This window comes from Artibeus jamaicensis, unplaced genomic scaffold (genome assembly GCF_021234435.1).
Source record: "Artibeus jamaicensis isolate MK-2021 breed Jamaican fruit bat unplaced genomic scaffold, CSHL_Jam_final contig_1015, whole genome shotgun sequence".
NCBI classification, from domain to species: Eukaryota; Metazoa; Chordata; class Mammalia; order Chiroptera; family Phyllostomidae; genus Artibeus; species Artibeus jamaicensis.
In genome coordinates, this window is record NW_026521194.1 from 8932806 (window position 1) to 8959344 (window position 26539).

General features: G+C 45.6%; 1 protein-coding gene across 2 annotated transcripts; it reads right to left on the reverse strand.

The window, feature by feature from the left end:
* Positions 1 to 312: 312 nt before the first annotated feature.
* On the reverse strand, positions 313 to 26539 carry ARPC2 (actin related protein 2/3 complex subunit 2). 2 transcript variants are annotated; one of them, XM_037132270.2, is made up of 11 exons: positions 26433 to 26539; positions 26135 to 26216; positions 18153 to 18187; positions 17383 to 17495; positions 13542 to 13587; positions 10464 to 10650; positions 9726 to 9819; positions 5425 to 5551; positions 3763 to 3863; positions 3362 to 3462; positions 313 to 766 (listed from the first exon to the last, which is right to left on the reverse strand). In XM_037132270.2, the coding sequence occupies exons 2-11, from the start codon at positions 26206 to 26208 to the stop codon at positions 742 to 744; spliced, it is 903 nt and encodes a 300-aa protein (XP_036988165.1). In that variant the 5' UTR covers positions 26209 to 26216; positions 26433 to 26539; the 3' UTR covers positions 313 to 741. The 2 variants fall into 2 exon arrangements, with proteins under 2 accessions (XP_036988165.1, XP_036988166.1); XM_037132271.2 differs by having other exon boundaries at positions 26420 to 26515.

Here is a 26539-nt window from a genome sequence, read left to right on the forward strand (position 1 = left end):
CCCTTCAGTTAAGGGACAACACTCCAGCCAGCTGAGCCACGCTCGCCAGGGTTCTCCTGATTGGTGGGCTTGTTGCTGGCCTGGGGATTTCCTGGTTACAGCCGGGCAGACTTAGTAACCCAGCTGTGAGGCAAACTTATTCAAGTTGACTCAGAAATGTGAACCAGGAGCTCACTAGCTAGCCATTCTCCCCAAGGGAAGGCCAAGGGACTCCTGAATCTAAGGTTTTCTACTTCAGGTTTGCGGGTTCACCTTCCTCCCCCCTCCTGCCTCTTTTGGACTCACAGTCCAGAAACCCAGCAAATTCTCATGTAAGATAGAAAGATTCTCTTTATTAATGACCCCAACCGTATTTTAGATACAGGAGTTTTGAACTCAAATATCAGGAGAAAACAAGTTAAGATTGCATTATCCTGCAACTCATTACCAGTAACATATTGCAAAGCAAACAGCTTGGAAGGAGGCTGGAAGGGAAGGGGAGTGAGGGAGGGACGATAAAGAAAAGGAATTAAGTTGATCAAGTGGATTTTTCTTTTTCTCTTTTTTAATTCTTGGGAACTATGAAGTCTTTGCAAGCACAGCTCGTTTCTGCAGATTATTTTCCAAACGTGTACAAAATGGAACCAAAATGGAGAATCCCTTTAAGAACCTGAAGAGGTGCAACATTAAAAGCTACGATTATCCAGTAGCAAGTGTTCCAGCCTTCAGTTGCCAGCTGCTTCCTCTTCCGGTTCCCAAGAGTTAGCGGGATGAAAACGTCTTCCCCCTGCAAAAGCAGAGTGAGTATGAAGGCTAGTTTTGGGATCCCTTTTCCTTCCACCCCATACCCCTGGACTAGGAATGAGATAGATCTCGTGATATGAGGGACCTATCCCACCATGAGGAGGAAAGGTGGCGCCATCACCTCTTTCGTCCTATGGGTTACTTTGGGTACCAGAAAGTGTCTGTGCGAAGCCCATGAGAACATTAAATGTACTGAGCAGAACAAAGATCATTTGCCCAGTTTCTGGACGGCCTAGCTTTCCTTGCATTTCAGACTGTGCTCACATCTTTTCCTGGTAGAGTTGAGGCTCCTTTTACATAGCATATAGCCTTCTGGGAAGCAGAGAGGTTCCACTTTAAGTCTTTCACCATGGGGACAGAATGATCAAAGCAGCAGCCCTCGACTACACTCTGGCTTACAGAATAACTGCCTGACATTAGGCTTCCGGGTTGTGGTGTCCTGCTCCACCCGGGATTTCCCCAGAAGGGCTATCTTTGGGAACACGCTGGTTCTCAATGACAAGAGTATTTGGTAAAGCAACCTGGAAGCACGAGCTGAGAACTACGGGAAATTGAGGCAAATATATGGGGGCTAAATCCTTTCTGCCCTGAATGTTTCACCTACCCTAATATGAAACCTTATTTTTTTTATCCCCCACCCGCAACGAGTTCCTGAGCATTCACTTCTGGCAGAGCACTGTGGGCTGCCGACCGATGGCTGGCTTCTGACCCAGGGCCATTTCTGGCAGCAGGCCCGCCACCCTATTCCAGGCCATTCATGGTTCTGCACACCCTTCCTGCTCTGCTGTGCTGGGTGTGTGTGTGCGCACACGTGCGCATCCTGGCTTCTCCTGCCCAGCTGAACCAGTTCACTCCTTAGTAACATGACCTGGTTTATAGGATGGATGTAGTTGTCTACCTCTCCCTTCTTTCTGGGGCCCACCTCTGCCAACAAGACGTTATGGGACAGAAAAGGCAAAGCTGCTCTCTCTACATCCCAAGGAGGGGTATGGGCACTGTATTAATTTCAAGGACTCATTCTTTCCCCCTTTTCCCATCAGGACAGGGAGTTGTTCCTGACTCTCAGGTTAAGTGTATTCACTTTGCAGTGTTGCCCCCTGAGAACACCCGTTGGCTATGTAATAGGGTGAGGGAAAGGCCTGTGGGAGCTACTGGGCAGTGGTTGCCTAGTGGGCTGGTCTCCTGAATGGACAAGCCATTAGGGGTCTAAAGGTCACGGGCAGCCCCCTGACCACCTATTTATGATGCTCAGTATTTAGGGCATGACAGGCTGGCCAGGTCAGGTTTCCTTCTGCTGCCCCTAGCTGCCTGTTCACCTCTCGGGCTCTCCTAACTGCCTTCTCTCCACTGCACCCTGCAAGTGGCACAAAACTGGCTGCCTCACACTCAAGGTCACCGAGTACTCGGTGAGAAAAGCGCTGCTGTGGAATGCACGCAGGGAAAGTAAGCAGAGGTTGTAAACTCCAGGGAGGAGGCAAGGTTCTGGGTCCCGGGTGTGTGTCTCAGCACGCACACACCTCTTCTGTTTCCCCACCACCCTCCCTCGCCCCGATTTTAGGAAGGGCCACGAGGGTGCAGAAGGAATGGAGCTGTCATTCTGTTGCCATGGTACCCAGACACCTGTCTAAGCAGAGGATCTAGTTACAGGATGAACACTACTCCTTAGGCTCTGGGTAGCAGGCAGAGTGCTACTACAGGGAAGGGCCTTCAGTACCAATTTCCTGCTGAGATGGGCAGTCTCTAGAGCCTCTGCTTAAAGAAGTCGGGGGTGACTTTAACTGCTGCCGTTTCAGAGGGTGAAAACCCTCTGCTGGGCATGTAAGAGTCAACTACCTCTCTCATCCTGTCAAGTGGCAGCAGAAACTAACTTGGTGGAAGAGGTCTCCCACACCACAGGAGGGACTTTAAAGCCTTGGCACACCACACCTACCACAGGTTACCTGGCAAGAGTGCTGGGTGCTGGCAAATTCACGGCTGTGAGGGGCACAGGGAGCTCAGTTCCCCTCAAGACTTTAATTTAATTGGCACAAAAGACAGCAAATAGCACCTATTACCTTATCTCAAGAACAGGACTTCGAAAACTTCACCAGAGGGGGAGCCGAGGCCTGGCACCTTGCCCAAACACCTAATCCCTGGGCCTCTCCTGCACACACCATTTCCAGCTGCTAAGAAGTAGACCAGGCAAGAGAACACTAGGGTGTGTGCTTCCAGGGCTATTTACTCAACTAGATGTTCCTAAGCAAATTACTCCATTTTTCCAGCAGAAGACCTTGAGGACCAGACTGACCTCTTAACTCTGGCCCAAAGAGACACAGCTTATCTGGGTAAAAAGGTTTCTTTGTTTTTTTCTAGCTGCCATTCTTCTTGCTCACAAACATGTGGAAACAAGGAAACCTGGCCCCGCCCACTGAGGAGTGGCACCCTGGTCATGCCATCTCTGGTCCGCCAGGCAGCTGGAGGCCCAGCCCAGCCGCCTCACACACAGCGAGCACAGGGGCCGGGCTGCATATACCCATTGTTTCCTGCTCGGTGAATGCAGGGGAGGAAGGTGGTCTTGCTGTGGGCCTGCCCTACTCACGTGATTGTTTTCATTTCCTTCTTCTCGGCATCTGGGCGTGCGCGGTTCAGCACCTTGAGGAAGTCAGACGTTTTTGCCCGCATCCGTGTGTGAATATAGGCCTGAGGGCAAACACAACAGGTATTGAAGCAGAGCCATGTTCTAGAGGGACAGCTCTACTCATTAGGAGTCTGCAGGAACGTCTGGAAACATATCCTGGGCCTGGCACAGGGACTTGCAGGGAAGCTACGTGGAGCGGTGGTGGGGGAGAGGTGAACGAAGATCACGACTTCCTCCGGCCTCCAGAACCATCTACTTAGAGCTCACAACAACAGCTCGGACTACAAGAGGTCTTTTTATGTTATCAGCTCTGGCGGAGAGTGACCTGGGCACAGGAGCAGAGACGCTGCACTTCCTCTCACCTTGGAGCACTTGATGTGGTAGTGCAGGTAGTCCCGGAACGTGTGGATCAGGTTGATGGTGTTGTCTCGAGCACTGGCATTGGTGTGGCGAGGGAACAGCACTGAGGGTGGGGGCACAAACAAGGAATCAGCGTGTAACACCAACGCCAGAGGGCAGGAAGATCGGCAGCCCATAGTCAGCTCCCGTCTCCTGCTTAAGTACAACCCATGTGTTCTCCAGGCCCTGGCTGTCAGGGTTTTCTCCGTGAGACGAGGAAGGGATAAATGCCACAACGAGGGCAGGTGCCAGTGAGTGCAGGTGGAGGACTGAGGAGCACTGAGGACAAGGAGGAGACCAAAGCAGAAAACCGAGCTCCCCAAGGGAAGGGTGTGGTCCTAGGCATTCACCCCAGGCCTGTATTCTGCCACTGTGCACTCCCAAAATATGAAAACCTGCCACAGGCCCACTAGCTCCTGCCTCTGCAGCTTACCAATCTCTTAGAAAGGCAGTACCACTACCTGCTGACTTTGGAGAAAACACTTAACTGCAGGAAACCAGGACTAGGAGACAAAGCCCGCCCGTCCTATGTCCTTGGTGCTGAAGTAGAGTAGGCCTTCAGAGAAACTAGACTCCAGATAAGACCCTGTATTCTTGTGATGGAACGCATACAGCAGGTAGAATAAAAACTGGACCTCTCTTCACGAGAACAGGCAGGAGAATCTGCTCTGGATGGGGGCTGAAAAAAGCCCCTCCTGTAGTACCCACCCCCGACTTTGGCTTCTTGAATCCCATTTCCTTCACCTACTCGACTCAGTGGCCACCTACTCGACTCAGTGGCCTCCCCACCAGCGAAACCCTCTGGGCACGAAGTGTTGCAGAAACGAAGAGGAATGGCTCAGTGTGCCCTGAAGAGCAGTGACCACCAGGACAGGAGCGACCACGCTGTCCAGAAGAACTGAAGGGGCCAACAGCAGTGAGTTTACTGCAGTCTGTGCCCCACAGGGGACAGGCTGCCAACTGCACCATGACACGCCACGACCTGTGAGCTGCATCTGGCCTCAAAGACACTGATGTGGGGAAATACGTGTGGCTGAGAGGTAAAGACGTGGGAAAAGTCAATTCAGCACGAGCAAACTGGTGCACCAATTCACTGGGGTGAATTAAGGAAAACCTCACGAAAGGAGACATTTCAGTGGCATCAGGTACAATGAGCACACACACTGTTATTCCACACTGTCAGCTCTACCAACGAGCCACGCCAGCTGACTAGGCTGAAGCAGCTATAAGATGGGTATTTCTTTGGTGGAAAAGTGGAGTAAGTGAATCACGGCTAGATTATCAAAAAAAACAAGAAATGCCAAATGACAAGAGAACTCCCTACCACCCAGCTGCTTAGGGATGTGTAACTCCCAATACTTGACACCAGGGGCTACCCTTTTCCCCACCTTAGGGTTCCAGAAAAACAGGAAGAAGGGGAGATGGCTACTGTACATGACCTGTAATTAGTGTCTCCCACACCCCTTCTGCAGCCACAGCCACAGCCACAAGGACAGTCCGGCATGCCTGCTTTTGCACCCCATCCCCACCCCGTTCTGACGGAGGTCTGTCCAGGCGAGGCAGTCTGGAGTGTCTTGCCACGCGAACACGTGGAGGACACGAGCAGGGCAGCCCCACCCACTTACCGAAGGTAATGTAGCCGATGTTGTCACCCACGGCGGCATCGGTGTCTTTCAGCTCCAGAGGAGGCTCCCTGTGGCTAAAGAGGACCTGTGGGGCTGTGTGGCTGGCTCTGCGTCCTTCTTTGAACTCCTGCCAAGACAAAGGAAAGATAAACATCACCTAGCTTTGCGTGATGACGCCCAACCAACTGAGCCACACTGGTCAGGGCGGCCTCTGAGTTTTATGAGCCCTAAAAGGATGTTTAAACAGTCACTCTTTTACAGCTCTCAAATATGACCTCTTTTATACTGCCATCTCCAGCGGCCTGGGGCAGCTGGCTGCTTTCTCTGTGGAATTCCCATGTTTTTCCTCCAAACCTCTACTTGATACTGCACTATTCATTAATGCAGCTGGCTTCCCCTCCAGGTTGTGAGTTCCTCAAGCCAAGGATTCTGCTTTATTCCTCTCTAGCTATTCCTCTGTCCTTCAAAGAGGCTGTCTAACATGTGGCTTGCTGAATAAAAGAAAGCACTTCTACCCTAACCGACTTAGTGTCTACATTGTAAAGGAAGGAGCAGAAACTGTTTCTATTTGTAGTTAAGACTACCGCACATTGATTAGCAAGCCCTCAGCAAATTAAGGGCAAACGAAGGATAATACTTGAGGAGTTCTAATTCCTAGCCTGGGATCTCGACTGGTGGAAAATAAATCAACATAGCTGTTAGGTTAGCTTCCTTTTGAATTTTGATCCCCAAAGAAAAAAATATTTGGAGAGGCAGGGAAGAAGTTAAGATCATTCAAAATGGAAACTCCTAAAGGAGGTTTTCTAACATCTACTGCTTCTGCTCTTCAGCCCCAGGGGAGAAAACAGACCAGATAACGCCAGCCATTTTCCTGTTTAGTAAGCTTCTAGAAGGCTGCAATTCATTTATACACGTGGTCTTCAAATCCGGATGGGGCACTGTAAATCCGAGGTGACTTACTACCATTTCATCAGTTCTGTATACAGAAAATAATACCTTTAAGACTTGGTTAAGTGCTTTTGATTTAGGACTATCCTTTAGCAAGTCTCACATCTTCCTCTGTGGTTCTCTCTTAATAACACTTAAAAGCCCACCCACCCAAATATCTCCACGAGCGTCTGTTACATGTGCACCAGCAATGCGGCCTCTGTCTCCTCCCTCTGGCCGCGCAGTCTTGAGCGTGACAACACTATTTCTCCCTCCCACCACAGCACAGGTCGTCACAGAAGTTCAGGACACATTCAAATGGCTACAGACATTCAGCGTATGACACAAGCAGCACCTTAAATCGGTCAATGCGGCCTTTTACATAACTGCTACTGTGGCTGGCTGCGGATGGTCCATTTTTCATGCCATAAACCATGAAAAACTAGACAGTAAAAGAGTTATGTGTAAAACAACTGTAAAAAACTCCTACCACAGACAAATGGCTAATTTTCCTAGTATTTAAAGAAACAGATTAAAAAAAATGGGTAAAGTACATAAAGAGATACCTCACAAGAAAAACCTTCAACGTAAGAGAAGTTCTGACCTCGATCATAAGACAACACAGGCCCACCTGCAACCTGCCAGACTGGCAGGAACCCGCAAGCTTGACCGCGCGCTCTGGGGAGACGGGCACGTTGACAATGCCTTCCGGGTGGGAGGGAGAGGGCACGACCTCTGGAGGAGAGCTTGGCAGCTTTTACCAAAACTACGGACCTCGACTCTGTTCCCAGGCCAGGACGTATCCTACAGCTATAACCACACACGTGTGCAGGTGGCAAGGGTCCTCCAAATAACATCTGCACAACCACCTGAAGAGGCAGATGGCTTGTCTTGTCCCTGAACACATGAAAAACCAGTTTCCACTAACTTTTCTTAGTTACAGACTTTGAGATCGAATAATGTGGGAAAATTTGGGTTTACCATATTCTAGTCTCTAAGTGTTGTTTTATCGCCGCACACGGAAGCAGCACTAAAATGATGACATCTACCAGATTCGCTGCAGACGTACACAGCAGCTTCTGTGCCCACAGAGAGAATGCACCAGGCCAAGCACTGGACCATCTGTGTGATGGGAAAAAGAAACTCCTTGTCTTTTTTCTATAGGCCGTAAGCATCCCTCAGCGTCCGTCTGCTAAATGACAAATGCAGAGACTGCCTTCTGCCCAGACTGGAACTGCATGCTGATATGGGGAAAGCCCACGAAAGCCTGTAGCAAGCAGACTAGTGACCACGAGGGACTTTAAACGGTGCCCCACATCACAACGTTCTATGCTAGGCATCCACTGTTTTTCATTCTTCTAGAAATTTAAAGTAACTAGGACCAGGAAAATGCTCAGATGATTTCTTTTGGGAAAAACTCACAGTCAGTCTAGGTTTCTACGATCACTTTGAGTAAGTTCCCCAGTCTGTGAAGTTGGGGAGGGAAGCAAGCTGACAGCTTCCGGAGCACCCAGCCACGTCACATTCCAGACACCACGTGCCCGCACAATGACAGGCCTGTCACTGACGGAGATACTGTCAGTGCAAGGACGCAGAACCCTGTCTTCCCTGTGGACAAGGCCCCCGTCACACGCACACTGAAGGAGTTTACATTCACACAGAAACAGAACCCAAAATCTCTCCGAGGGAACAAACCTCCAGTACACGCTCTAAGATAAGGTCTGTTTAAGGTATAAAAATAAGCTAAGATGCCGCCTGGCAAAAAATGGAAGACTGGTAAAAAAAACCCAGCCAAATCTAAATATATAGTTCATAGCTTTTAAAATTAGCTCCTCAGTTGGAATTACCCCAATTTCTGAGCTACTGCATTTAATTCCCGTCAAGTGTGCCTAAAACACTTGAAGTGCCTGTCCAGAGGCTTACATCTGGACCCGACACACACTCTCATAAAGTTCAGTACTTTCAAGTGCCGCAAGCAGCAATATTCCAAGTTTTCTGCACAGGAACTCCCAAATTAGTTTCTGATTCATTTGCCTAAACACAAAAAGCCGTGACGGAGGGACCAAACTGAGGAGACCACTTCTGAAGATTTCCCCGGCCACTTAATGAAGTACCCTCACTTTTTTAAGCACAATCATTTTTCAACTCTATCTGGCAAAAACAACTCTGCCCCAGAATTCTTAAATCTCGTCACCCTGCCAAGGAACAGGATGAACATACAAAAGTTTTTTGAAAATTGAACCACTGTACTGGATTTTGAATGCAGAGCTATCTTAGAAACTGGCCTGGACACCATTTCACAACCCGAGGCTGGCGAGCAGACAAAGCCACATGGGGTGCGCTGCGCCCTGACAGCGCCGCCCCCCGGCCCCTCGGGGTAGACGAGCGTCTCGTGAAGCAGGCACACTACGCTGACAGTGGTCGAACCCAGGCTGATTCCCTTCACTATCATTTCAACAACTCTACCCCATTCATGTATGATCTACTGCAGGATTTTCTACAGACTCCATTCTGAAAGGACTTCAGGACTAAACTAAGAACAGACCTTGCCAAAAATATGAAGAGCACAGGAAAACAGAAAATGTGATCCAACTTTATTTTCTCCCCCATATTATTTTTTTTAACTTTTATTTATTTATCTTTGGAGGGGAAGGGAAGGAGAGAAACATTAATGTATGGTTGCCTCTCGTGTGTCCCCTGCTGGGAACTGGCCTGCAACCCAGGCATGTGCCCTGCCTGGGAATCGAACTGCGGTTGTTTGGTTCGCAGGCCCGCGCTCAATCCACTGAGCTACACCAGCCAGGGCCCCCCCACATTATTTTCTTACTGTATTTTTCCCCATGACCATTTACTCCCCTTATACCGACACCTGCCCTGCCTTAACAAAACTTCAAACCAAAGATCCCCATTGCAAGAAGGATGCTTAATATTTTAGTCATATTGTTAGTAAGTTTAATACTCAAATCATCATCTAGTTCAGTACTGTAAAGGCTAAAACCACTATGAAAACATTTAGTGAATTTGGTAGGATCTGTTTAATTAAATCTTCAGTAAGTTCTAGCATCAACACAACTACCAGCTCTCTCTCTCTTTATTGTTGTTCAAGTACAGTTGTCTCCATTTTCACCCCACTGTGGCCTCCCGCCCTCGAACCCCACCCCCTTTAGCCCTGTCCACGTGTCCTTTATACATGTTCCTTGACGGACCTCCCCTTATCCCTCTCCCCGACCCCCTCTGGTTACTGTCAGTTTGTTCTTCATTTCAATGTTTCTGGTTCTATTTTCCCACCAGCTGTCTTTTCTATGCTTATGGTGGGTTTTGGAGCCAACGCAGGGATCTCCATGCGTGGCCCCCGCAAGACGCTTGCTCCCTACCTGCATGAACACCTTCCCAATGACCACGTCGTCGTCGTCCTTGAACACTGTGCTGAAGACTACCGTGACTCTGTCCTTTTTAGACTCCACGTACCTGAGGAGAACCAACCCGTGAGAGTGAGCACAGAATCAGAATGGGGTTTTGTTAAGAACTATCCGCAAGTGAAGCAGGAGGGTAAAGTCTCTTAATCCACAGAACAAGGTGTGGCCAGTAGGACTAAGGAGATATGGCCAACAAAGTCTGTGTGACAGTACATGGCCTAACACTGGCAGAAGATGAAAACCACCAAAGTAGATATTATCTCTGTTTATGTGGTATGAAATGGGTGTAGGGTTAGTGGCTGTCTGCACTCCACTCTGAAAAATCTCTTTCCTTACACACTATGAGCTTCACAGCATGTCGATGACCCAAGAGTTGCAATTAACACAGACCCGCTGCCCTGCTGCTTGCTGAGTATCCAAGCTATACATTACTGAAGGGGACTCAGAGCATGGTGCTTAAAGGAAAGCACTGGATTCTCTTTTCATCTTTTGCCAATTTCAATATCTGTAGACTAGGGAAAGTACCCCCCCGCCCCTGCCCAATCATTCATCCTGGCTTAAAGAAGTTACAAGAAAGACACTTGGGGGGAGGGGGGGGCCTCACACCACAGACTCTAAGGTCTGACCTGGTTGTATGTGTTGTCCTGAGTGCATGTGACAGCCACACCCAGGCTTCAGGACCAAGTTTACACTCACATGGTCTCATCATCTCTATAATGGATGACTGCCCTGTTCTCGCCTTCCTTGCCCTCTTCTTGGAACTGGAAGTATTTCTCAAAGACAGAGGCAAAACAATTTCGTTTCAACATGCCAGCCTGATGCACAATGGAATCCTTGGATGCAGGCAGATTTTCAAGGTCGTATAGCAAAGAGACATTGTATCCTGGAAGGGAAAAAACACACAGAAGTTAATATTAAAAAAACAAACAAACAAACAAACAAACAAACAAAACTTTCCAATCTCTAATGACCTTTTATTTTGTCTCAGTGATCATCACACTTTTTAACTCCAGTGGAGTGCTTCCATTCCCTTCTACCTCTTGGGACAAATGAGATAAAATAAAACCTCAACTGTTAGCAAATGCTATGCAAAAATTTGAATCAAATGGGAGGAAGTCACAGTCTGGGAACTTTGACGAGACACGCAGTGTTCCAGACACTGCCATGAGGGGGACTGTATATGCATGCTCAAGCTGTGATGAGTTACATTTTCCTCTGGGGTTTAATGTGCCCAGTGCCAACAAGCTGCAGAGCTTTTTGATAATAAAACATATCCCCTTATGTGCCATTGCAAATCCTTTGTGGGAGGAGGCAGGATATGGAAGAATCTAGAAATATATCTATATATCCCCAGCAGCTATTATTTATACACACTGAAAAATTCTCAGTGTTTTAAAATACTTTACACTTCATTTGATCTCCACAAGAATTCTCTGAAGCAGGCGGGTCAGACATGGTTTACTCTCATCTCAGAGGAGAGAGGTAGAGGCAGGCGACCCCAGACTGAGCAGAAGTGGATCCCGACCCTGGCCTTGCCACTTTAGGGCCCTTGAACAAATCGCCTAACCTCTAGAAGTCCTGTATCTGTTTTTCTTATTAAAAATTTTTTAAAAGATTTTCTTTCTTTATTTTTATGTAGAGGGAAAGATAGGGAGAGAAACATCAACGTGAGGCTGCCTCTTGCATGCCCCGCACCAGGGCACCTGGCCCACAACCCAGGTATATGCCCTGACTGGGAACTGAACCAGCGACACTTTGGTTCACAGGCCAGCACTCAGTCCACTGAGCCACACCAGCCATGGCCCTGCACCTGTTTTTTAAAAAAAAGGGTGGTGAGGTGGGGAAGACTACTGGGAGACTTAGGAGAAAGTGCAGTATTTAAAAGCGTTTGGAAATAAAGTGTCTAGAACAGTGAGTCATCCACAAACGGGACAGAACAGGACTAAATGCCAAGATGCTGACCACTGCGCTATCCTGACTCCTTAGAGCACAGTGGATACAAATTCCAGTAAACAAGGCCAGCACACTTTATAATATAGTGAAATGATTAACACATGCCAAAAGGCCTATAGATGATTTTGTAAGGATATCTGTATATCATCAAGGATAATTTCATTAATTCTAGGCAACTGAAGGGAATACTTTTACCAGAATTACATGGAATACACAATGCTGAACATCTTAAACCTGTATATAGTACTTTGTTACTGTGTTTAATTATTTTCCCAGGAGCGTTCCTGAGGTCTGTGTTTTTTTCCTGAGTTCATCCTCTTTGAGAGCACGAGCTATCTGGATCTCTGTTGTAGGTAGTATCTGGCACATTTCTGGCCCTCCACTGTTAAATTGTATCAAGCATTACTCCATTTTAGGGACCAAAAACCAAAGCAGCAAACAGACAAGACTAGATTAAAAAAATTAAAGTCGAGGTTTGCTAGTTTTAAGAAGCCAAATAAAACTATTGCTAAAGTCAGACTTTAAGTAAGGCTCCTGGTATGAAAAGAACAACTGAGGATGGAGAAAAGTAAAAAATCTAGCATGGCCTGCTCCGTCTCCCAAACGTGCCCAGGTAAACCCACAGAAGAGAAGGAGCGACAGTATTTTCACCCATTTCCCACTTGTGTGGACACAGGTCTGCAATCTGGCAGTGTCTGTGTGTGCGTTAGTGGGAGGTGGAAAAAAGGCCCCAGGACCAAAGCGTAAACTCACTCTGGTTATTCCGACAGTTCTTAGGGTCTGAGCGGCAAGACAAGCATGCCCAAGAACTCCTACATCATGTTTCTGTGTTAACTGTTTCTTTCCGAAATTTTCCTTATTCCTCTTACATTGTTATTTACCTTTTGGCTTTTACTTCTACCATCAATTTGGGGATTAACACACTTTAGTATTTACGGACTACAGTCAAAGCTCCCATCCACAAATTCTCCTAGTAACAAGTTATATTCCAAAGACACCTTTCTGTATTTGATATTTTGTTTCCAGAACAGCATGTAGGAGACAGAGAAGTATTCTAATGGGAGTGATGAAGTAACTGTTGCAAATCAGGAGGAAATAAGGAAGCAAAAGTAACTGCTGTTAAAAGAAAATGACAGACACATCTTCCTTCTTAAAACAATGTGTTAATCAAGGCACCTCAGCAATGATATGTAACAAACACTATGCTCTAACAGTCTTACTATTTAATATTTGGTCTTGACTGTGGGACCCAGCTGATGCCTCAGAATTTGAGACTCATTTAATCATAGGGATGAAAATGTTTTTTTTTTTGCTTTAAACTTCCTTTAAAGCACTATAACATAGCCATTCTACTCAGGGATGACCATAGTGCTTTTTAATTCCTCTGGCCATTTTTGTTATTTGAAAATGTGAGAACAATTTTGAATATTCCTTTTTCTTCTTCAAATGTGCAGTTTACAAAAAAAAAGGTATACTAGGGGTTGGGGTTGGAGTCAATAATTGCTTAGTCTTCTCGAAAGGCATCTTAATTATCACAAACAAAGGTGGCTCTCTGGCTAAGAGATTAGCGAAGAGTCAACGGGCCCCTTTAAATAAATGTTAAAAACATATGATCAATTCTGTATACCACACGATGCATCATTATTGGAAAATGCAAAGCCCTCTATTCATACTTTTATGAATTGAGTCGAAACGGGAACTGGGATAATGCAGAGATATTTGCAAAACAGTTAAATGAAATCCTCTGCCTAAAAAAAAAAAAGCACAGTACAAACACGACAGCTGTTTCCATGTCACTCCAGTCACGCGCATTAGACATACCTGATTCTGGATTCACCAAGTAACTCCCGTACACTCTCTTTAGTAACTAGAAAACACAAGAACAAGGATGTTAATCCAAAGGCTATGGTGATTTCACTATTTTTAAAGCACCACCCTCGCTAAACTTCTCCTGAGCCAGCATTCTTCCTTGCATTTGGTGGATGGGAAACTGGATACAGAGGAGGAGGCAGGTTAATCTGAATTTCGAAGCAAGTCATGCGCAGCACTGAGATTAAATCCAAAAGGTTGGGTCAGGATCTGTTTTTCAGTCAAGGCTCAACCTTCACTCTTTTGGGACTTGGTCCCACTCTTCCTATGTCCCCTGTTCTCCTCCAGAGTGTGTGCTGCACACAGCCACCTCTTTTCAGCAGTGCGGGGTGCATGCCAAGTGAGTACTGATGTCAGTCATCAAACGAGCACAGGCCGCACCACTAACGCAGGTAAAGGAAGAGACAGAACCAGAATGGGAACTGATTCCCGTTAGCCTGCTTATTGTGTATGCTTTAAAAATTACTTAGCTCATCGCCAACTTTTTAAAGGCGAAAGACAATGGAAAATTGAATCCTAGCCAGCTATTTATACTGGTGGGTCCATGGAAGACTGTACTCCTTAAATGTCTTTTTCCTCAAACCCATACTTCGAGTTTTGGAGTAAATGATAAAACCTCACTCCTTCCTACCACGCCGGCAGTGCTGGCGTGACTCCTGCACCTGGTGGAAACTGCTCCTAGGTCGATATGGTTTAAGAAACAAACTTTGTATTTGGAAGCAACAGTTCTGACTTCTGTGGGACACATTAAGCACTAGAAAGGCTGTTATTTGGAGACAGGAGAAAATGAAATAGAATTTAATAACCCTTTTGGTATTTTGTCGTTTTTGTACATGAATAGACAAAACACAGAAATGGCTTCCTGTTAACCCTCACTAGGAAGGAAAGGTGTCATCACTCTTCCACAAGGTGAAACCGAGGCCCACATGCCTACCCCCTCAGCAGTACAGTAGGGCTTCGCCTGCAGATTTCTGTTCCTAAGCACCCAATTTCTAATTTTAGTCTCACCACAAACACACCAATGATCCTCTGACATTTTATGGGAACCAAAAAAGGGCACTTAATCCACGGCAACCCAATAGATGAAAAGTGAACAAAAGCACAGTTTTGTTTTAATTACAGAAATTATACACGTGCATGTTTTAAAGAATTCCATTAGCCAGGTCACACCACAGGCAGCCACAGAGGGGCGCCCCCCGTGAGCGGGCACTCTGCCCCAGGCGCCACTGTGGTCTCCATGCCGCACGCTGCGTACCAACCAGGACAATCAACGGATGTGAGTGCACATCAGCGTTTTTCTTCTAACTGTATTCTCAACATACTGTCTAGAAACTTAAAACAAAACAAACAAACAAAAAAAACAGCAGCAAAACGTGTACTGTATGTCCCATTTGAGAAAATTATCACATGGTTAGGCTCCCCATGCCCATTCTCAAGTATTCTTTAATATTCTGCATATTTAACCATTTCCCTTTGGCTAGAAGAAATTCTCAATTTGCAAAACTCAGGTAATAGAGTGGACCTCAAAACATGAATCAGCGATCCCATCTGTTTGTATAAAGGCAAAAGATAAATGCCGCATAGTTCCTATCTGGTGACCATAGAGCCACTGTGAGGTGTCTTTTGCACAGAAGAGGAACTGAAGGGGCGAGGTTCATGGTCACAGAGTTTATTGGTGGCAGAGAGCTCTGACCTCCAGGTGTCTTATATACCACTTCTCCTAGAGAGTTGGGGGGGGGGGGCCGGCAGTAACATACACACCCTTTAAGAATCTTAACTAGCACCCTGCCCCTGAGGAACAATTCTGTTCTGTATGCACTACTGGTATTTGGAGGGAGGGGAGATCAGACATGGGAGAAACTGTAGCTCCTAAGATTTAGTTTAATTCCAAGGTTACTAAGTTAATACTCTCAGATCTAAGAAGCTCTCAGAGCCAAATTTATACCATGTTCAACTCCTCTGCTTCCTCCCCTTGGCTGAACCAGCCAACGCTCCCGTTTACTTCACTTGCACTTTTAACCATGATTCACTTTTCAATTTGTGCCCACTCTTCCAACTTGACAGGGGGAGATGGGTGTAGGCGACCTATCAATCATCCCCATCAGACTGGCCTGCCCTAGTGCCTGAGGTTTTCTGCCTTGAAAAGGGCCTGTGACAAAGTAACAAGATTCCTGTGGTTATCACAGGCTGGTCACTGTTTAACCAACCCAGGGAGCCATTTACTGTGCACTACGCTCCAACACAGTGTTATTACTTACTCCACCCACTTCAGTGGGTGGGGCTGGTTCTTTGACCCTTGTGGTAGCTGTAAGAATAGCACTGTGTTCTGGAGTTCCATTGTAAGGACAGCAGACTGCTGAGTAAAGTTAAGAAATCCAACTCAATGAACATTTTCTTTTCTTTCTAAAATTATTATTGCACCTAGATCTTTACGAAAGGACTGCCTTCAGAGATCTACCACACAGTTGGGTTGTCCAATTGTTTAGCAATTCCTTTCAGGTAGTTATTTTATAGTTAATCTAAAGCAGGGCCATCTTAACAACCACTTATTTCTTCTTACTCTTTATCTGGTAAAGAGAAGAATTACCTACTATCTTTAATATAATATAATCTTCTACATGCTTTATACAAGAAGATCTTTCTCCTGAAGCTTCTGTTTTCTAGGTAAAATAACTGACATTTCTAGGTAAAATGTATAAAATTCTCTGAACATTTTTTCTTCCTTTGAACTTAAGAGGCAAATCAGAAAAGTTTTTGACTCTCCCCCTGAATTTATGGAGCAAGTCAAATGCATATGAATAACCAAGGGAAGTGACTGCCTATGGCTCTTGGTATTCTGTTTAACATACAATTTTGTTTTTAATATTTTATTTATTTGTAGGGAGAGGGGAAGGGAGGGAGGGAGGGAGAGAAACATTGATGTGCAAGAGAAACATCTATTGGTTGGCCCTTACATGCCCCCAACCGAGAACCTGGCCTGCAACTCAGGCATGTGCCCTGACTGGGAATCGAACTGTTGACCCTTCAGTTTGCAGGCTGGTGCTCAATCACTGAACCACACCAGCCAGGGCCAATTTTAGCTTTTAAACCCCAAAATTACTGAGATTTTGATCACATTTTTTGCAAAGAGCCTTTTTATTACACAAATTTTAAATAATCAAAAGCTACTACTCTTAATCAGAAAGAAAATAGAAATGGCTGTATCTTCATTCACCAGATTAAGGAGAACCTAGCTTGTTAAATGAAAAGATATTTGAAAACTGATTCAGGAACTGAGTCATACTTCCTGCTTTGAGACCCAACCACAATGTGCGCACACTGGTGTAATAGCATTTTCTTTCTTCCATAAATGGCTCTCCCCAGAGCAAATATAGTTCAACAGGAACCAAACCTGCTACTTTAACTATCGAAAAAAGCCAGTGAATAAGGCATGGCCACCAAAAGTTTCACAACGCATGGACACCCTTTCTTATTTCTCCTAAGGCAGATACAGGAAGAAGAGATATACTTAAAGAGGCCAGCTCGAAAGAACATTTAAAAATTTAAAGGGCAGATCTGTGCCTAAATTTTCAAAATGAAAAATTACTTTAAAGACCTTTTCTGGGAAACATTCTTTTTACATCATTATGGGAAACGGGAGTCAAGAGCCCCTGGCTTGGTGAGCCAGCTGTCCAGGGTTGTAAGGAGTTCCAGCGGCAGGGGCTCAGTGTCACGGACCTTCTCTGACCGGGAAGTTGTCACTAAAAGCTGAGGAGGAAACAAGAGTCCTAATAAAAAATGATGTGGAACTTACCTCATCAGCACCATGTGCCTGAAGTTCCTTGTAGAATTTCAAAGAAATACTGACCATCACTTTTGTTTTGTCTCCATTAGGATTTGAAATATGATAGAGGACTCCATCGAAATCTGTGAGTAAAGTAAGACTGCTTAACTTGGAAATGCAGAATAAAATCTCAAAGTGCCTATCTGTTGCAGGTCACAAGGAAGTCCCCTGTATAAGAAGGCGTATAAATATGATGGCATTTATTTTAAATCCATGTGGGCAGTCAGCGGAAAAACTGGGACGAATTGTTAAGTACCTATCTCTTTGCTTTTTAAAAAAATTACAAAGCTAGTCTTACCGTAATCACAGCTAAGTGCTGGAAAAGTTTAAAAAATACTTTTACTGTGATGTATTTTAAATGTGCATAAAAGTAAAAAGAACAGTAGTATAATAAAGCGCTGTCCCTATTATATGGCTTCCACAATTATCAACACATGGCCAATCTCGTTTCATTTAGACATCCCCCACGATGATTTCTTCTAAGCCAAAATCCCAGACATCACATCAAAAATATTTTAGAATGTATCTCTAGAATATAAAGAAGACTTCAGTGTAATTTTGATTCATCCACACCAGACAGTTACTGTTGTATTGTCTTCTTTTTTTTTAATTTGACAATCTAATTAAGGGAAAAGAGGCCAGTGTCCTGACTAAACAGTCAGGCACTGCATGTTTTAGAAACTCCTACGGCACACTGGTTGAAAATTGCTGATTTACGGGATTGAGATAAAGACACTTACCTGCAAATGTTACTTCTACTGCTTCTGGTTTGTTTCTGCAAAACAAAAGTCCCTTAGTTAAGATAGCCACACAGATGCTCGCCTTCAAGGGGACTTGCAAAGGCTCTTAGGCTTTATTTAAGATCAGACCACTCTGTATCATGCTTACTGACCACCCGAATACACAATCCATTTTCTCACGAACCTGAACTGCTGGATTTACTTAAGGGAGGATAAGAAAAGGAAGCCGGACGGATAGAGCTTTTGTTCTCCAGCTGAAGTGGAATCTGTTGTGGTGGGTGTTCACCTTCAACTCTGAATTCAGTAAGACCAGGTCACACACGTTTGTTTACGTGAACCATAAGAAATCACCTTTTGGTCATTGTTCCCCCCACAGGACAGTAGAGATGGAGGTAGTACATTCATTCAGCAGGAAAACTGCTAAATAGAATATAGGATGCTTTTAATTTATTTAAATTAAAAGGATTTCAGGCCATAAAACAAAGCAGAAGGTTCTACTCCACTTCGAGGACAATCTGCAAGTCTTCCTACACATCTTTGCTTTCCTTTATATCACTAAAGTACTCACTGCTCCCCCCGAAGCCATCTCTGACCAGTTCTATCCCAGTATTGTTTTGTAATTCCAGTGCTGTACTTCCACAGAAAGTGTAGCCAAAACAACATTGCAAAACCGTAAGAACAATCAAAACACCTGTTCTTCAGCTTTTTCATCAGGACCATGTTTTCAGACAAATACCCATGTACCTTCCCATTTTCTGACCTACCCATTAATAAAATGGGAGAACACAGTGCTCCTACTTACCTCAGAACTGCTAAAGAAAAACAAGAGAAGAGATACAGCCCTGGCTGGTGTGGCTCAGTGGACTGAGCGCCAGCCAGCAAACTGAAGCACCACTGGTTTGATTCCCAGTCAAGGAACATGCCTGGGTTGTGGGCCAGGTCCCTGGTTGGTGGTGTACAAGAGGCAACCACACACTGATGTTTCTCTCCCTTTCTCCTCTCTTCCCCTCCCTCTAAAAATAAATTAAAAAAAAAAAGACACACACAAAAGAACCTATCATGGAAGGCAATGACAACCTCACACTTGCTGTGCACTTCCCAGTTTAGCCTTGGTACATGGACTTCTGTTTGTCAAATGCTGAGTTATTATCTAGAAGGACGACAAACATCCTAGCTATAAAAAATGATGGTCAACTAACCCCCAGAGAAAAGCTACTTTACATGCTCTCCCCACTTCTCAAAGCTCAATGGTAGGAAAATGAAAACTTTTATCAGCTAGCTACCACCAACTCAAAATAATTCCACCTTGTTTTATGGGCCAGCAGGCAAGACGGACACATTTTCACATTTATTATTGCCTAACTTGTTCAAGACCTCACTGCTCCCTTACCTGTAAAAGAACCCACGACAGAGTTGCCATCCAGGGTTGCTGGGAAATAACAGAATATGTAACATGGTTTATTACTGTTTAAAAAGCTGCTGCACAGGCTCAACACCACCTTTCAAGGAAACTGGCTCCTAATGAGCATAGATGAGCCCTGCTGAAAAATCAACCCATATATACCACATACAAAGTTCCACCTTGCTTCTTCAAAGCCACCCAAGTGATTTAGGACATGTACTTTGGGTGCCTTCAAGAATGCAAACATCAAGTGGGTTTATATAAAAAAAAAACACCGAGTTTAGAATGTGATGAAAAAAAAAAGGACGAAAATTTAAATTGCTTCTGATCTTTCATTTGAAACACCAGCAAAGGACAAAGGCAAGGAATGACCGACAACCATTCCTCACCTCTGAGCAGCCCTGACCAGCGTGGCTCAGTAGGTTGAGGTCATCCCACAAAGCAAAAGGCTGCCGGCTGACACCTGGTCAGCCTGGTGGGGACACAGGAATGGCTTGTGGGCTGGTCCCCAGTTAGGGTGTGTGTGGGAGGCAACCAATGTTTCTCCCTCCCCTAAAAACAAACAAACAAAAAATAAATAAATAAAACCTTAAAAAAGAAAAGAAGAGCAAAGAAGGAAGAAGTGCGAACATTCATCCACGGCCCATCTGAACGGCCCATCTGAACGAGATACTGAAAGGCTGCACCACAGGAGGAAGCACTGAACGGTACTTTCCTGGCGAAGGCTGGCTGAGAGGGTGGAGGGCTTATAAAGTCCACACTGCATCATGCAGTAGGTGGGGGATATTTTTTTTTTAACCTTTAGGCTTTAACTCAGCCAATGAAGAACCAAGTTCCTCACTCTCCCACTCCATCAACAGACTGAGAAGAACCAACTAGAAATAAATCACCTTAGGGTCCCAAGCCATAAACATTCTGACTCTGAATTTTACATTGCTCTAGTCCGTAAAGTTCCCTCAGCATGGACCTCCAGGAGTAGAAGATGCTAAGATCTGTGCTAAATGGTTTGCTGCCTGACTTGAGAATATTTGTCAAATCATCACCATTAATATTTTATTTTACTATTTATGGCTGCAGAAAAGGTTGCAGAGGAGACAGGCTATACAGAGAGAGCATTAGGCCAAAAGAGTCTTCCTGAGAAGTCATCTGGGAGTCAGAGGTGCGAGAACTCTGGGTTCCAAGAGTTGGAGGCCGTAACACCCTGTAACAGGGTCGTGTCTCAATGCCAAGACCAGGTGTCTGTCGTTTACTTGTGGGACTTAAAAAAATCACAGACCAGAGGGGTATAAGATTGTTTTGGGAAAAAGTGTGCCCCTTAACAGGCAAAAAAAAGGCTATTTTCTGTTTTACCATCTGCTGAAATTTCATAGTGGGGATGAGTTTAATCACAGAAAAAGCAAGTTCCTTAGAGCTAACTGTTCAACACCAAGTTCTATCAGCTACTGGCTATGTAACCACAGGCAATGCTACTCAAGTATTGCTGAGCCCAGGCTCCTTTTCTAGAAAATGGAGACTCACGAGGTTGTTGTGAAGACTAACTGAGGTAATATGCAGACAGCAAAGTTTCCCGATCAGTTTTATGTCTTAGTTAATAGGTATGCTGAGACAGTGATCCTCATAGTCCTCCGGGCAGGCCGGCTGCAGGACCTGAAGGCCGGACCATTTACCTGAATGCACTATTCTGCGTGTGACATATCGTAAAGAAGGTCAGGAATTGCTGGTGTGGGGTGCACCCGCACAGTGCTTAGTGCATACGCCTACTCCCCCCAACTCCCATGAGCCCTAGTTTTCTCCACTGTAAATGGCAACTGCTATCTGTTGTCGTAAGTGCATATCTGACTCAAATGATACCATATTAAACCTTTTAGCAAAGTGCCTGGATTCACAGAAGGTGATCAATACATTAGTTTTTCCTCTGGGTGACATCTGAGGAGACCAGACTCTAAAGCCACAGCAGGGAGAGGTTTGGGGACTGTGGTAATTCCCAGAATCAGTAACAGATCCGCAACGAGAGCCCCCACTGGCATCGGACTTTGTCATGTGTGGAGCCCCAAACAAGCTGGCTGAAGAAGTCCTCAGGGTTACTGACTGGACAGCACAGGGTTACTGACTGGACAGCATGAGATGCTAAAACGTTCTAAATTCATTCCGTTGGGTTTCAAAACCTACTCTTAAAGTTTTTTAGAAAAAAATTCCTTCTATTGTTTTTCTAAGGAGGCTTCTGGAATGTCACTACCAAGTCAATTAAGAAAACCCTGGCAGCAGTATTATCTAATCCTTTGAGTTTTCATTCCCAAATGTTATCCAATTCCCTTTGGGCACTTAAGTCCCTCTTCTAGTTATATCCTTTCCATAAGCTGAATTAGAGTAATTACTGAAAACCTTTATCTTACTATAAAAGTTTTTGACCATCTTCCTCTATAAGGCTCCCATCATGCTTTTCGAGTAAAGCCTACAAAAATGGCTCATTAGATAAGAGGTGGTCTTACTCTCTGCTAAAGACGTATTTCAAAATATGGGGAAGGTGACCTTTTAAAAGGCAATTCAGATAATGTTAGAAAAGCAATAAATAAACTAAGAACCATTCTAGCTGGCTTCATCCACTCCTTCAAGAAAACAATCACCGAATTGACTATCTACCTACCTACCTACCTACCTACCTACCTGTCTGTCTGTCTGTCTATCCACCACCGCCCCAGCCACCCCACACAGTGAGGATGGGGGCATCAAAGAGATGACTAAAAATGATAAATCCTGCCCTGAAGGAGCCATTAGTCCGAGGAGTATAGCCCTGGGGCTTCATGCACAAAGCAGTCCCAAGGAGGCCAGAGGACAGGCAGCAAAATGTGTCACTATAATGACCTGTGAAAGGCCAAACAGATTGTCTTAGCCAGTTAGCCACTATATTCCATTCTTCTAAATGCTTAAATAATGTCCTAATTGCAAGTCACTTCAAACCAGCCTGTCTCTCTGAGGACGTATGCAGCATATTTGGCAATGAGAACGAGGTATCAGCAAGATTTAATTTATTCTTTTCTCAAATTTCTCCTCCCACAGTCCCCGCCCACCCCAAATGGCACTGCTTGCTTACTGAGCTTCACTCCCCCTCAAAGCACCCCACGATATGCACAGCTGTGGCACGGAGTGAGCATGCACTTAAAATCAACAGCAATTTGTATCTGACAGCATCCTGTCAATCTTGGACTCCAGACTCTTCCTTAGCTAAGTAGACAGCCTAGCTTCTAAGACTGAAAAGGTTCCTGGTGTGTACACAGTAACAAAAGAATTAAATTAATTGGCCAGATTACTTTGGCTTTAATTGGGGGTCTGGGCAAGAATTCCGAAACGAAAAGGCAATGCCATTGACAAGACCTGCATATGACGTTATTTGCAGCGCTGAGTACAGCTTTTTAATCAGTAACATTTTCTTAGTGTATAGGCTACTGGGAAAACAATTTACCAATAACTATCATTTTGTGAGGCTATATGAATCATTCCAAAGCCACTCTCCCAGGAGTGTGGTAGGAAAAAACAAAAAGCAATTTGTTTGGAATGATTCTTAGGCTTTGTCAGAACTGCCTCCAAATTAAAATATTATCCTGACCAAATGTATTCTTCAACAGTTTAGATGAGAGACTAAAGTGCTTTACCCACAGGAAGTTTAGACTTTTAGTAGGATGCCACAGGCTAGAAGATCCAACAGGATGATTTGAGATGCAGTGTTTAAAAAATGATCAAATTTAAAAGGAAAGCCACTGCAACTGTGTTCTGAAGTCTGTGCCACGGAAGTGTTCTAAGACTATCTCACGCTCACATTCTCAGTGGCTGCACAAGTGTCGTCCACTAGAACATTCTGCAATAATGGAAATGTGTCATGTGTGCTGTCCAAATGCGGCAGCTACTAGCCGCGCATGGCAGCGGAGCACTAGAACTGTGACTAGTGGAGGAACTTAGGACACAGCATAGTTGGAAGATTCACTCTGGAAAGGGTGGCTCTGAACCATAATTTCCCCAATTAGTTTGCTCTGAGAAGAGTAAAGCATTGTGGAGCTGACCTCTGCAGCAGGGTCCACAGGCAAAGCCTTTAAAATCTCCAGGGTTTTTCTTCCAGGTTACTACTCCCTTTCCTGAATGACTTTCTCTGATCTTCACCCCAACATGTCTCATCCTTCAGCTAACTTTGCCAAAAGGCTCTCAGAAAGGTCCCCCTTTTCTGTTCCTGCTAGTGCCAGGCACTGGCAAAATCCCACAAATGTTTATGATGACCACACCAGCTATCCTTTGCTGGAAGTTCTGCCCTAGGCAGGAGCCTTGACCAGTACTTCACTGCTGCCTCACCTTACTGGTATGCCTGGAAATTCACACTAGGGTTAAGAAGCAGGATTCTGCTGGGAGTTATATGTGCAATCCCAGGAAAGCCCTACTTCACGGGGGCTAGCTATGATGGTCTCTTTTCAAACATTTTCAAAGTGCTTTTCGGCAGAATATATTTTGAGGCCACTAATTTAAAGTCACATTCCAAAGGGAAGATAAGCCATAATAAAAGCCAAACCTTGCTGCCCTGCCCCAATATCTGACACTGCTACAATGCAGACTTCGGAAGAAATGTCCTAGAAGTTCCAACTTATGCCTTCCAGACTTGAGTGACTACTTTAATTCCTCTAAAAAGAACTGAGCTGAAGTTCTGGATATTGGGCTACATGTTGTAATCACAAGTTAGTAACACACAAATAGATGTGAACAGACTCCCACACCGCAAGGCATGTTTCTACTTGAAAATGCACAGGCATTTATCTTGTAGATCAGCTTATAAACCGCCTAGGTCTAGTTTCTTTACCAGTCTGGACTTGAGAATGCACTTAAGATCAGCTGTGAAAATGCAGAAGTCAATTAACTTCCTCTTGCGTGCTATACCCACTCACAAAGTAGACATCAATCTCCTAAAATAAGACTGAGCTGATTCACTTGAACATTTAAAATGCAAAGGAACTGATAAATGGAGGCTTAAGACAAGAAGCAAGTTAGCTAAAACGTGAGCACTGCACCCTGGCAGGAAACAATAGCTGTGGCTCACAGCATGCATTACTTTAGGGAAAGTCATGCTTTGTTTTACAGATAAAATCTGTGGCCTTTTAAGAGGTAGGAGACACAATATAGCCAATTTAAGCAGTGATCAGAATTTTTTTTAATGTCTCCAAGACACAAGTTCATATAATCACTCAGAATTTCCCTTCCACTAATCCTCTCCCATCTATGGATCTCCAAGAATCTACTTTCCTATTTTGAGTTCCCAGCTCACCAGACACAGTGTGCACTTATTTCCTCAGCTGTGCAACCAAAATGTAAAACCCCATCCTCACAGATGGGGAAATGAGGCAAAGGTACAAACCACAGGGTACCAAAAATTAGAAGCTAAAATTCCCTGGCTCATGTTTTAAAAGCAAAGCAGCTTTAGGGGAGGAGGCTGTCTTCTACCAATTCCTGTGTTTGACAAGGAAGGCTGCCTGGGAAATTTGTCCTAAACCCACCTATATAAAGACCAATGATAAAAAAAAGGTTATCTAAGACCTTTAGAGACTCTGATGGCTTTCAAGCTCTACCTGTGCCAGGAAGACCAAAGAAAAAAAAATCAGCCCTGGCTGGTGTAGCTCAGTGGATTGAGCCCAGGCTGTGAACCAAAGGGTTGCCAGTTGGATTCCCAGTTCAATTCCCAGTCAGGACACACGCCTGGGTTGTGGGCCAGGTCCCCAGTGGGGGCACATGAGAGGCAACCACACATTGATGTTTCTGTCTCTATTTCTCTCTCCCTTCCCGTCTGTCTAAAAGTAAAAATGAATAAAATCTTAAAAAAAAAAAATCACAGACCAGGGAGCTGGTACAGGAACGTAAAAGATAATCAGATAAAGCTAGTGGGTAGGGAAAAGAGGAGAACCTCAGAAGAGAGATAAGGAAGGGGTGTGGATGGGGAGACCATTAGCTGAGCTTGAGAAATCTCTCCCAGTAGGGTTCAGGGAAGGGGAACCAGAGAGATCGAGTTTTTCCGGCAGCAAGCCTGGGTCTGCTTTCAGTCTTGCCTCCTGCTCCTTTGGATGAGGAGCTGGGGGTGGTGAATGAGAAGGCTGGTGAGGATCTGGGCCTGCTGGGTCTTCTTCCCTCCTCTAGCCCTGGGAACCCCTGAAAACTCCTTCCAACCCAACCCAAATGGGCTGTCTTCGGGTTCACAACAATGACGGGGAATACGGACGCAAGTGGTCCCATGCTTGCTACAGAGGGCAATGAGATCCTCCCGTGAGAGTTCGGCCCAAGCTGCGCTCACGTTCCACAGGTCTTCTGCCCTTTAGCACGCGCACTCCTGTCCACTCACTGCTTCCGCATCCTCCGATGAGTCTCTCCCCGCGCATCTCTGCCCCTCACCCCACCGCACCCAGTCGCCTCCCACGTCTACTCCGCCGGGGCAGTCCCCACACCCGGCCAGGTCCCTCATCTCTCTCCTCCACGTCTGGGGGGTCTGAACACTGTGGATTAGCAAGGGTCAACCCCGCCTCCTCCGCAACCCTCCGGCCCCAGGGCGCGAGCTCACCCGGCAGCCGCGTTCTCGAACTTGAGCGCGAGCGTCTCCTCGATGATGCGGTTGTTCACCTCCAGCAGGATCATGGCGGCGGCTGCCCCGGGCAGGGAAAGGAGAAACAAGGGCGGGTGAGGGTGGGCAAGAGAGGGAAGGACACAGGGAGCGGCCCTGCTGCCCCCTGAGGAGGGGGGCTGGGTGGGGTAGGAGGTTAGGGAAGAAGGGGAGAGGGATCGGGGTGGGGGGAAGGGGAAGATGCACGCAGTGGCTTGCGCACGGACTGACTTTGGAGACACCCACCCACTCGACCGACCTGGCCCCAGAAGCCTGAACCCGCCTGCCGAGCCGCCGCCGCCGCCTCTGCCGCTGCTGCCGCCTCACCCACAAGACCGGTCCTCGCCCAGCCCCCGGCTCTAGCCG

Excerpts from the sequence above, each read along its gene's own strand:
- ARPC2 (XM_037132270.2), bottom strand. The coding sequence starts at position 26,208 with ATGATCCTGCTGGAGGTGAACAACCGCATCATCGAGGAGACGCTCGCG. Across the intron at positions 13,588-17,382 it reads AGGCACATGGTGCTGATGAG|TTACTAAAGAGAGTGTACGG; the intron begins GTAAGTTCCACA and ends TGTGTTTTCTAG. Across the intron at positions 3,864-5,424 it reads CATCGGCTACATTACCTTCG|TGCTGTTCCCTCGCCACACC; the intron begins GTAAGTGGGTGG and ends CCCCACCCTCAG.